This window comes from Corvus moneduloides, chromosome Z (assembly GCF_009650955.1).
Source record: "Corvus moneduloides isolate bCorMon1 chromosome Z, bCorMon1.pri, whole genome shotgun sequence".
Taxonomy (NCBI): domain Eukaryota; kingdom Metazoa; phylum Chordata; class Aves; order Passeriformes; family Corvidae; genus Corvus; species Corvus moneduloides.
In genome coordinates this window covers 2473470-2486338 of record NC_045511.1, presented here as the reverse complement: position 1 = coordinate 2486338, position 12869 = coordinate 2473470, and the positions used below count along the sequence as shown (strand labels likewise).

At 37.9% G+C, this 12869-nt stretch overlaps 1 protein-coding gene across 2 annotated transcripts in view; it reads left to right on the top strand.

Moving 5' to 3' along the window:
• PIK3R1 (phosphoinositide-3-kinase regulatory subunit 1) overlaps positions 1-12869 on the top strand; it is a 60606-nt gene that overhangs the window by 30896 nt on the left and 16841 nt on the right. For both annotated transcript variants that reach the window (XM_032095407.1, XM_032095408.1), the window contains exons 3-7: positions 2762-2854; positions 4208-4282; positions 7149-7280; positions 8156-8357; positions 8545-8624. In XM_032095407.1, coding sequence (XP_031951298.1) covers positions 2762-2854; positions 4208-4282; positions 7149-7280; positions 8156-8357; positions 8545-8624 — 582 coding nt within the window. The remainder of the gene's footprint in view (positions 1-2761; positions 2855-4207; positions 4283-7148; positions 7281-8155; positions 8358-8544; positions 8625-12869) is intronic.

Genomic DNA, 12869 nt, shown 5'->3' with positions numbered 1-12869 from the left:
ATGGCGTACCCTTTGATATGACTCTGATCTTTCATTTATTCTTTCAATAGATTTGTCTACATCATAAGATAGTTTCATAGTTTGGGGTTGAAAAGAACTATTTGATCTGAACATCACAAATCTGTTGGTCTGTATTTCAGTATGCCTCAGCAGAGGCTGCTTGGAGTGCAGCATTTTCCATTTGAGCCCATCATGTGTTTGATGAAGCAGATGTAAAAGAGATGTTCCAAATGGAATCTGAAAGTGATTTCAAGATGGAAAGAGTTGAAAAGTCCATTTGCTCCCTGAGTAGCTTGTTCTGCATTAATACATCTATATAGCATGCTTTCTTTGAATTTAGCCTTGAATAGGAGTGTCATACTAAGTCAAATATCTGACAGAATTTTGGAGTTTATTATGTCTACTCATTTGCATTTTTCAGCTCACAAAGGTGCCACTAAGGAAAGAACCTATCCTCTGAAAAGCTGTGCAGATAATCCTTAGTTACAGTGCTATCTGCTGTCTTTATGAGCCTAGTTTTAGGTTTTTCTTTATTTTGCCCAGGACTTAAAATGAAACTAGCATGTAGGTATGTTACTTGTCCTTTCAGCGTCTGGATTGAGTATTAGAACTCTTCGGATCTGTGGGAATTGCTCTTAATTTCCTCAAGTCATTAAAAAGCATCAGGAGGCCAGAGATCTGCATAGACAACTCTTTTGAAACTCCTGAATGGTTATTTTCTGGGCCTCTTAAGTTAAACTGTTATGACTAACAGATATTTTTCTAATATCCTCAGTTATGAATGGATTAGAAAGTATTCCATCATTATGGTACCATCATTTTCCTTCTTTTTGCAAGTATGCTTCACTTCCATTACTACTATTGTCTTTCATTTTGCTTCTCATCTCTCTACACTTCCAAACTTCTGTCCCTTCCTTGCTCTTTTACTGTTTTTCAAATTTGTGCTGGTTTTGGCTGGGGCAGAAGTAATTTTCTTCATAGTAGCTATCATGGGGCTGCATTTCAGATTTATGGTGGAAATAGTGCTGATAGCACAGGGATGTTTTAATTACTGCTGAGAAGGGTTTATACAGTGCAAAGGCCTTTTCTCCTTCAGACCCCACTTTACCAGTGAGGAGACTGGGGGTGCAGAAGAAGTTGGGAGGGGACACAGCCAGGACAGCTGACCACAACTGACACAGGGACATTTCGTACCACAGAGCACTGTGCTCAGCAGTAAAGCTGGGGGAAGAAGAAGAAAGTGGAAGATGTACAGAGTGATGGCGTTTGCCTTCCCAAGTTACCCTTACCCAGTGATAAAGCCCTGCTCTCCTGGAGATGGCTGAACATCTGGCTGCCCATGGGAAGCAGTGAATGAATTCCTTGATCTGCTTTGCTTTTGTGCATGGCTTTTGCTTTCCCTATTAAACTATCTAAACCTCAATCCACGAATTTTCTCACTTTTATCCTTCTGACTCTCACCCTATCTCACCAGAGGAGAGTGCATGAACAGTTGTGTGGGACTTAGTTGCTGGCTGGGGTTAAACTGCAGCAAAATGGTTTGCATTTTTATGAAGTTATGTAATCCAAAATAGGGTGAATTACTAGCCAAAATTGTCTGCTTTCTCTTTCTCTCTTGATATATTTAATTTTTTTTTGGCTATGTCAAAGTTTTTCTTTAAAAACTCTCTGTTCATAATTTTCTGTTGTGTTTTTTTCTCCTTCTACTTAGTTATCCTCATCATTTTGTTTCAGTCTTCTGAAAACAAGGGGTGTGCATGTGCATATATGGATTCATATACCATGCAGGCACCTATGTGTATGTGTGTTTAAGAATTGCTTTCTGTTTGACCATGGTGAGTTTAACTGAGCAAACATCATCATTGCTTAGGCAACTGGCAATTTTTACTTCAGTGGTTAATCTTTGTTTATCAATCATAATCCATCAAGTTATGCCAGATGTTTCTGGCAGTGGTTTAATATCTGTATGTAAACATTCTTGTTTCCAAGTGTTAAACAGGACCACTCTAAAACTTCTGAATTATTCTTTTGACAAAAATTGTGTATTTAGAGATAAATCTTTCCTCACAGAGCCAGAATATTCCTTTACAGAGTATGTTCTCTTCACAAGGAAACAAGATTGCATGAAAACTGACTTTGTATAAAACTCGTGTGCAGTTTTGTTTGAATCTGCAAAGTGTCCCTTTCCAATTATACTGCTGTTTATTCCTAACCAGTCCACGTAGATAAGAAAATTCTTGCTTCAAGTAAACTATACTGTTAATAGTACAATGCTTGGAAATCGAAATGCACAGAAGTTACTGAGCTTGAGTGTGAAATACTTGTTTCTACTGCTGTTTCAGGCCTTTGTAAGTCTGTTTTACCCGGGGGATCAGGCACTCACAGACGGTTATGTGTTTAGCACCTTCACTTGGTGCACAGTGTATGTAAATGTCTCTGACCAAAAGATGTTTTCTTTCCTTCCTTGCGTTTTATTTCTGCACATCCATGGACTGCAAACTTTTATTGTGTTTTCTTTTCCTAGACAATATGGAGAGTGAATCTAGGACTGAGGTCCCTAAAAGAAAATGCTATGAAAAATGCAGCAGTCATAAATTTTATTCAAATTTTTGATTAAGTATGGAATTTTCTCATATAGCCCTGACAAGTGGGATGCTTGTTCTATAATTAAAAATTAACTGGATGCATTATATGTCATCATTTTCATAAAAGTAATTGGATTCACCTCCAGCTTGGCTTAGTTTTCTTCTTTTTTTTACAGCTTTTTCACTTCCAGACCTTACAGAGCAGTTTGCACCTCCTGATGTTGCTCCACCGATTCTTGTCAAGATCATAGAGACAATTGAAAAGAAAGGTAAGCTGAAGAATGAGCTACTTAAGTTTTTTGTTGCTTATGTTAATCAAGACTGCAGAATCAGATCCAGAGCTGGCATGTTCTCTTTCTAGAGCTGATAATGCATCACATTACTTAACATCCAAAATAATCTTCTTTAAGGTTTGTTGCACTGGTTTCTGCTTATTGGAGGCTATTGGGACTGTAGGAGCAAAGCCAAAGCTTACCTCAAATGGCATTTAGTAACTAATATAAGTATTATTGAAAGGTAAGGTAGAAGTATTGGTATTGTTTTGGTTTTTTCTAACCAGTTAGCAGCTTAAGTTGGTTATGGAAATGCCAGCATGACATTGAGTTGGATACACAGCACACAGGGAAAAAAGTAATGTTTTGTCCCAAAGCAGGGGAAAAAAGAAAAGAATGAAATATGAAGAGGTTACAAGAACTGGTTTTATTCTTCAGGAGTCAATTCTTTACTGCTGCTCTATAGTGAGCCAGACAGAGTTTCTTTTGTGGTTTTTTTCCTCACCTGCTTTCCTGTGCTGATGTCTCCCCATCCTATTGAGGCTTTCCTCTTTCTTTTACAATGTCGTATTTCTTTTGCCCTATTTCTGTCTTCCTGGCACCTACTATGATGTTGCCTTCACAGACCTGGTGAGGTAAGGAGCAGCTCAATGAGTCCTACTCATTCAGGAGCCTTAAGCTGGGGGACAAGAGCAAAAGTGGTATTCTGATCAGAATTAGGCTGCTGTCTTTGGGGACATAGGTTCTAATATAGTCCTCTGACACTTTAGAAGAATGTAAGCCTTTTCTGAAAGAGTAGGAGCTTGCTGATATCAACGTGAAGGGCCAGTATTTAGCACCAGTTTGCATAACAAACTGCTGCTTTCAGGTGACACCAGTGATAGTGTTAAATTGTCACTGCTCTGCATCCCTGCACATGGTCTCTTTCCTTGTGTCTTCTCTATTTTCACTGATGTAGGAAACTTGTAAACAGTATCTTTCATGTGAAAACATTTAGTGATGTCTTTTGTAATAATTCAGGCGAATTATTAGACATATTATGTAAGATATACAGATATTTTCTCTGACACCAGTGTGAGTCTGTTTCCTAGTCCTGGCCTTCTACAGTTGGCCAGTACAGAATATGTGGGACTACTGGCATCTCTGATCTTCCTTGCCCAGCTCTTTCTGTAGACACAGCAGTTTAAATGCACAAAGGGGTCTTACAGGCTTAAAAAGCAATCACATTTTTAGTGTGAAAAGGATGTTGCTAATTTATACTGTCAGTACTTACTGAAGAAAACAGAAATATGTTGCGTCAGAGCAACAGTCACCAAAATATTAATACGTCCCATTGATTTTGTTTTGAAGGTCTGGAGTGCTCAACTTTGTATGGAGCACAAGGCTCAAACAGCACAGTGGAATTAAGACAAATTTTTGAATGTGGTAAGTACAGTTCTCTTCCTTAAAGCACTAGACAGATTTTGTGGTCAGACCACTCCCACTCATGTATGCTGGTTCTCAATAATATACTATTAAAATGACATATATAAGTAAAAAAGTTCTCTAACTTTTACACTTCATACTTAAAGTATTTTTCACTTTTAAAGTTGTCTTTTTTCATGTCTCCACTGCATGTTTTTCTTCTAAGAATAATTTTTTAAATCTCTTCTTGTCCTCTTGCTTGTTCAAAGACTGACAATCTAGCTGTACAGAGAAAAACAAGGTGTTTTGTTCAGAATCAATGTAAAGATAATTATTCCTGAAAGGCTGCAGGTTATTATTTTGTAAACAAATGGCCAGTTGTTTATATACAGTTCTGTGTGTGCATTTTTTTGGTCCAGTGGGTGAGGTGGCAATAGCAGCCCATTATCTACCTGCTGCAGAGTGATACTGAAGTGAAAGAGACAATTGATTCAATATTGTAGGCTGAGTTCTCAGACAGTAAAATGCAACTACACCAGTAACACCACATACCCCTTCAAGTTTCCTGAAATATATTTCCTCTTCTTTCTTGGTATGCCTAATTTCTACTTCGCGCCAGAATATATTGCCATGGCAGCCCAGTTTCAGTATGAGAGTAGGAGGAGAGTTTGGCCACGACTTGGCAAGCTGGTGTGCAATGTGTGGTGTGAGCTTTCACTTGCTTAAAAGAGCACAAAATAGAAGGGGTAGAAAATGAAAATGGTTACGTGCCTTGTTGCCAGAGGGACAAAGAAAGCAAACTCACACAGTGAATTAGTCTCCTCATTTTTAATAATTGCAAACATTAACAAAGTGAATAAGAGATGATACTCTGAGATGATATTCAGAAAAACCCTTGTTTTTTCAAAACAAAAGAGCATCCTCCCCTGCGCTGATTGTGGTAGCAGTGAAGTGTATGTGTACAAGCAGGGAGAGGAGATAGGCATGTGCTAGCAGCCTCATGATAGCAGTCACATTTTTAGTATCGTATTTATGTTTTTCAGTCCAGATAAATCCAGATTTTCTGTGGCACCAATATGATTGTATCTCTTAATTTATCTGAATCCTTTCTTAAGTCTTTAAACTGAGATATACTTTTATGAAGGGTTCATCTATCTCTTGAGATGAAAAACTCATGGTTTACATGTATTCTTACTTAAAATGTAGTTATGTTTGAGTAACAGAAACAGAACCTTACTCTTTAGTAGAAGTGTCTCTTTCTGAGGTCTCTTTAAGATAGGATTGGGATCTTCCGGGACAGAGCTGGTGCAGAGAGTATGCAGGTGCAGGGATACAGACAGATCTCATTTCCTCTGCCTGCTCTCTTTGAATTAGCAGAATTCTAATGCAGAGGGCAAAGTCAGCTTTGGTCACAAAGTTGTGAACTTGCATTAGTGTGCTGTTCTGCTAGTGGTTAGAATGCTCTCCATTTTTTAATTGGGTTACTGTCTGTTAGCATCAACACAATACTATCTAGCTCCAAAATCAAAGCTGACTTACATCTGGCCAGCTCAGCAGATGGAAGAGTTCGGGTCTGTCTACGATACTACACCCAGAAAGTTGCAAAGTGTACTATTACTCATGTATTCATTATCGTAATTTGGGACATACTTTAGAGAAATGGTCAACACTGAAGAAGCATGATTTAACTTAGTTTATGAAATAAAAAACAGCCAGTGAGCAACAAAACTAATAAAAACTGGTTTTTTAAGAATTTATGGTTGGATTCTCTGACACACCATTGCTGCTGTAGAATTCATTCCCACACTGCAAGTTTTGTATCATCAAAGACATTCATTATGTCTTCTTTCTCATGCAAATTCTTTGGTGTCCGATAAGATTTGAGCTCATATTGCAAGCTTTTCGTTGGGGAAGACAAAGGAGGTGAAGAAGCAACAAAGTTTCTCACTACCCCCTCTTGGCTGCTTTATTTCACGGTGTTTGTAGACACACCATATATCTGATTGCTCTACTTCCCCGTTGCCTTTGTTTAAACTGGACAAACAGATTCAGTAGTTATTTTACCAGGGACCTTGCTAGATAGAAGGCTGATCAGCATTAATGCCTCTAAATGCTTGTACAAAATATGGATCTTTTTGTATACACTTCGGACTTTACTGTGCCAGAGTTTCATGTTATAGGATGAACCCTAATCTTGCTTTTACTAACTAAGGATTTCTGTATTTTCCCATTTTTATTTTTGCTGCCGATATTCCTTGCTCCGACACTAACAAGTAGTCCTTTATGTGACACTCCCAAACCTTATCCCAAGTCATAGCTATCCTGGAAGGGGGTATCAAGTTTTACAAGACAAATCCCAACAGCTGCATAAACCACCAAACACACAGTTCTGCACGTGTATATTTGTTTCGACTTAGTTACATAAATATTTGCAGACTTGGATCCCCAAGATGTTAATCAAACTTTCAGTCATAATAGAAATAGCTCCTTGTAGAGAAGCTGCATTTGACCAAACTTTTGATTAGTACTTACTTCTTACACAAAATATTTACATATAAAACAGAGACCTGTAAAAAATATTCTGATGTCTCATAACATTGCCAAGATGCAGCAAGTCACTACCATTACTCTGAGTTCAATCCTGAGCTGTATGTGATGGAAGGCCACACACAGCTATGGAAGCCATTTGGTTCATCAGATGCCAAAGGACTGAGCAGGGTGTTGAACTCTGTGTGTTCTTCATCTCAAAGGTGTTTCTTGGTGTCTTAACATTCTTATGAATTGTTCCCTATAAACCAGGTGAAAGTTAGCAATTTTGGCTTATTATGAGCTTATATATTTTTTCCAGTTTCTGAAGTCTGAAAAGCATGTTTCTCTTTTCCTTTAGATGCCTCTTCATTAGATTTAGAGACATTTGATGTCCATACTTTATCAGATGCTCTCAAGAGGTATATCCTGGACCTGCCAAATCCCATCATTCCAGCAGCTGTTTACAGTGACATGATTTCTGTAGCTCAAGGTATGATTATCACATTATTTCAAATGTCAAACAAAAAGCTTTTGTTAGAATTCTGAATATCTGGTGGTTCAGCTATCACCCACAGAACAGCAAAGATTCTGCACAACCTGGCAGCCTCACAGAAGCCTTTACCACTTTCGATGAAAGCTGTTTCAATTCAGATCTAGACATTATTCTGCATTATTTGGTTACTTATTTAGGTAAACATAATGGAAAATACAAGGGATAACACAGTTCTCTTCACTTTAGTAACTAGAAATACTATAGAAGAACTGGGGGGAAAAAATCAAGGACTTGCCTGTATACAGAAAGCTAATTTTTAACTTTTTATCAGTGCTGACAAAGTAAATGTATTAGAGGTCATGGAGTGCTGTATTACATTGGGGCTGCAGATTGTGAAGTGAGAAATACATGCATGTGAGATTCATCATCTACAGTGGTCATTTAAAACAAGTACAGCTTACAGGCTTTCAGCACGTGGGCCAAGTATTCTGTTATATATCTCAGGACAGGATATTGTTACTGGTAACCTTCAAAGTTAGAACAGCACCTGTGAGACTTATCTAGTGCATCTCAGAATTACCCAATCATGTGTGACGCTAAACACAAGACAGACTTCTACCAGTACACTCTGAACACATTGTGGTTTTTACCAAAATGCATATCTGTTTCCATTTGACTTTTAAATACTTGCTCTTTACTCTTCCCTGAGCATTTCATTTCTTTTAAAAGAAGAAAGAAATCGTATGGCTCTAATGAAGGACAGAATTATTTTTTTCTGTAAAATTGGTGCTTCTGACGGAGTCACATATAGTTTCATTTTACTTGAACGTTCCTGTGCTGGTTTCAAGAATTGTTTATCTGTTTGCTTGCAGAAGTGCAGAGCTCAGAGGAATATGCTCAGTTGCTCAAGAAACTGATCAGATCTCCAAATATACCTCCCCAGTATTGGCTCACACTTCAGTATTTGCTCAAACATTTCCTCAGAGTTTGTCAAGCCTCCAGCAAAAATCTCTTGAATGCAAGGTCTCTGGCTGAAATTTTCAGCCCTCTGCTTTTCAAATTCCAGATAGCAAGGTATGTGGGTCATCTTTACCATATTTTTTACTGTAAATATAAATTGGTTATATACAAAATAAGATAAATTAAGTAATTTTCTGACCTTATTTCTGATGCGAGGTAAATTTTTTCCTTTTTTTTTTTTAATTTTAAAGTAAACTTTTGTATTTCTCCTAGTTCTTACTGCTTAATCCATTTCTTGCAGCTCTGATAATACAGAACACCACATAAAAGTCCTAGAGGTTTTAATCACAAGTGAATGGAATGAGAGACAGCCCATACCAGGTAAAAAATATTTTTAATCTAAAAAGTTATCTGTTCTCTTAAATATTAAAATTCAACTTAAGGACGGTAAATGCTTTTGTTTTTTCTATTTAAATCAAACTTAATGCAAGGCAAAAGTGTACAATTACAGAGCTAAGTAGAAGTTCCTCGTATGTTTTATAGTGGTGTGCAGTATTTGTTTTATAAGCAATAGTCTTTTTTCATTGAAGTCATTTTAGTGCCAATAGTTTGTACAGCCCTTAGGATTTTTGTTCTCTTTCAGTAAACAGCAAATAGGAATTTGTGAGTTTTTTGAGACCTGTAAACCAATAGAATGCATATCATACAGTGGTAGGGGGCTTAATTCTCCAGGTTTTATTGAACTCTCGATTTACTCCCAGGTAAATTTTCTTAGATTTGCTATACCCTATGGAGACATTATTTACATACATGTATTTTTTAATCCAGATACTAAAAAGATTTATTTACCAATATCAATAAATAATGTGAAAAATATTAAGAGCCCATGCAGGAAAGTTAGATCCCACGTGTATTGCTTCTGTAAGTTAACATCTAATTAAGTCAACAAATAGTAAAGCCCACCTCTAATTTATGCAAAATCTCTGGGTCTGAATCAGGTATTTGGTAGAAGCAAGGCTTGCTAACTATGTGGAAAGGACATTACTAATGCAGGGAACTTTACTTGTTAGCTGAAAGCAATTCCTTTCACAGCTTATTAACAGAGACTATCCTAACAAAGGAAAGGGTGAACAGAGCATTGGACAGCCTGTACCTTTCCCACCTCTGTAGTCAAAGCACAAAATAAAGTTCATGGCAGGATTTGCAGAGTTGCTTAAGATCTGAAGAGCTAGAACACAGCAGAAAAGTGCTTTATTTTCTGTATTTCAGGTAGGCACATTGTATAATCCTCTTCATCAGCTAATGAAGATTAATTTAAAATGGCTAAAATTTTTGTTCCTAATGCTCTGTTTGAAAGACTTTTCTAATCTTGCCAGCTCTGTTAGTTAGGAAACTTTCCCTAACATTTCGTGTACATCCGTTTTTCAGCTTGCTATTTAGTTTTGTTCAATTTTGGTAAAGTATTAAGCAGGGATTTCCAGAACCACTGTATATTTTTCTGCCTAGTGCTTTGTAACAACTAGGAGAGTGCAAACTTACAGTATTTGTCCTATTTTACTAAGAATCAGCAAATAGCTGCTAATTGTAGAAGAATTATTTTCTTTGTCACATGTTACAAGCCTTAAAAAGCAAAACAGATTCTAATAGTCTAATGCTAATAGCATTTTTTATGGTTGAATGTTTGCAAACACTTTGGAGTATGTAAATATGTATGCCTAGAGGCACTGGTTGGGAGGTTACAAAGGTGGAGTCAATGGTTTCTTCAGTTTCAATGCGAGTATTTTATAAATTGCATTTAAGAGATCACTTGGTTGCATATCTGCCTGAGTTGCTTCATGTGAGGAAAGTATAAAAGTGAAAGGTGTTAGAACTACTAATGAGGACAAGGAATCTAGTCATTTTGAGAATGTCATTAGGGTGCTTGAAGAAATGCCATTGTATCCATCAGATTTATACGATTTGACACTACATTAATAATTATAATTGAACATCTGTTTGTTTTTAATATTACTTCTGCATTAATTAATATAGCAAGATGCAATAGTTTACTTTGACAGTCCTACTAGGATTTTTCATGTGATCTGTTACAAAAACAGAACTCCTTCCCTGTGCATTTCAAAGTCCATCATGTCTAGTGGAATGTTTTTTAGTAGAGCACTTTAGTAGCACATGTACTAATATGCTGGAAAAAACCCTCAGATACAAATTTTCAGGCTTTGTACTGTCTGGCTAGCTAGTCTCTCTGCCCTCAGGCCTGTAAAAAGTTTGAATCATTTTCAAAAGTTGAATCTGTATAGAATGTTCTGTAAGTTTGCAGGATTAGGCCACGAGTCCATTTTCCACACCAATATCATTCAGTGACTGGAACATCTGAAGAGGGCTGTTTTTATAGTTCTCATAGAACTATTAAAAACACTCTGTGTTCTTCAGCATTGTCATCTTTAAGATTATTGCTTGTAGTGGCTTGATTTTCCATAAAGACTGTTTAGATACATTGTAATAAAAAGAAGATTCCAATAAATAGACCTTATTTGTTATGTAAGTATTTTGAGAATTACAATCTTTAACAGAATTTTACAAGTGGAGAATTCGAGAGGTTTTAAGCAGAAAGAATTTTACTTACTGAAAATAACGTCATGACTAAGTGACAACAGGGAAGCCAGTGCTGCCAGGTTTCTTCTCTTTTTCACAGGCTGGAGTGATGGCTTCCTCCCTTCTTAATTCTTTTTATTAAGATGAGAACATTCTGTCTAAAACAAGCTGTGCATGAAGTTCTGGTGGTATTTTACGCAGTATATAAATACAGTAAATGCAGTGTTAGAGGTAACTGATCTGAATAGCAAGTAGATCTTTGCACAGCTGTCGGGTTTTTTTCCTTACCACATCACCCACTAATTATCCTTCTTACCTGAAAACAATAGGAAGTAAGGAACTGGACCTTACATCTTATTGTATTTTAAATTAGTATCTTAAATTAGGCATCTTCAGTTGGACATCTTTTAGCTAGAGTGATGATTTTTGGATGCCATAACACAAACAGAAGAGTTACTCCTAGACCATTACTTGATTTACCACAAAACGGTTGGATTGGGTTTTTTTGTCTGTAAAGGTGTTCATCAACAAGCTATAGATTCTAGTTTGTGGATTAGAACAGTGCTTAGTCCTACACAAAAGTACTGAAGTTAACAATACCTATTCATAGAATCGTAGGTTCTTGTGTAGCAGATGAAGACAAAGTAATGTTGCAGGAGAAATAAGGCTGGAAAAAATGAGATCAATTTTCTGATTCTTGTCTCATTCTTCAACTTTGTCAGTATGAGAGACAAAAGATGGTGGTGGTGGGCAAGGTAGGTGATTTTTTGCATCCCGTCTGAACACCCGAGCTTGATGTACTGCTGCACAGACTTTAAATTAAAGAGTACAGTCAGAAACAAAGTACAGGTCTCTAAACGTGCTATTCAAAACAGTATTATTAGAAGAAAATATCTTAATTGTAACAGATTTTAGCAAGTAGTGCTGCTCATGTCTCACAGAATATCACACATCATACAGACTTGTGAAGGTAAATAGCGGAAAATAGGCTATATTAGGCTGTGTTTATAGGCATAGGGTAGTTTTATAGCACTGGGGTAGTTTTTTCAGTTAGTTGTCAAGGATCTTAAAGTCTCCTGGAGGTGGTCTGCCCTGGATGCAGATCCCAAAGCTGCCCATGGGGCAGTAGGTGCTTGGGGCAACAGGGTCAGTTTAGCACGCACAGCTGCAAAGGCAGGCCACACAGAGAAAATTGGGAGGTGATTTTGGGTGGGGAATTTAGGGAGATAGGGGTCCTTTCTGGAGTTGGGGTGGTGTTGAAGAGTGGGAAGTGGCTTTGGGTGTATGAGACTGAGGTGTGTCTTAGGAAGGCAAAGAGGAAGTGGGATGTGGAGAGAGAGCAAGGGAATGTGGGGAGCTGGTAGCATTGCTGGTGAAGAGCAGAAAAAGAGCTACAGGAAAGGAAAGAGCTGCCTTGTATCAATGAGTCAAAGCTTCTAATAGCCTGTGCACTAACTAGAGCTGAGCTGCTTTGTCTGGGCTGTCCATCCCAGTTTATCCCTGTTTCCTAGGCTTGTAACATAATGGCTCAGACTCTGAAATACTGCAGGCTGAAAAAGTAGGTTTTATTACTGAGAGGATCATAGGTAAGAATGAGTGAGGTAATAAGACTGCCTTATATGTAGCTGCTCGCTTGTTGGAGATGAGGTGAAAGTCTTGGCAGCATCACCAAGGTGAAGACACTTTGCTTTTAGTTACATAAAACATTTGCACGAGTGGTAGCGTAACAGCTAGAGCCAGGGCAATGTGAAGGCTGATCCAGTTCCTCCTGGAATTTGACTCAAAGGTACCTTGGATTGCTGTAGGCAGCAGCCTGAGACTACAGTCCTGTCGGTAGTGTCCTGGGGCCATAAACAAATGTGTAGGAACGCTCTCCGTTGTCAGAACTTGTCTGCAGCATGTCAGAGTCTTGGCTGGACTGCCAGCAGGGCCGAGCGTGGTTTGGAGCGTGCAGAAAGCTGCGAGTCCATGGACAGCAGATCCCGTGCCCACGGCAGATCCTGTGCATCCGTGTCTCACCCAGCAGAGGGCGGC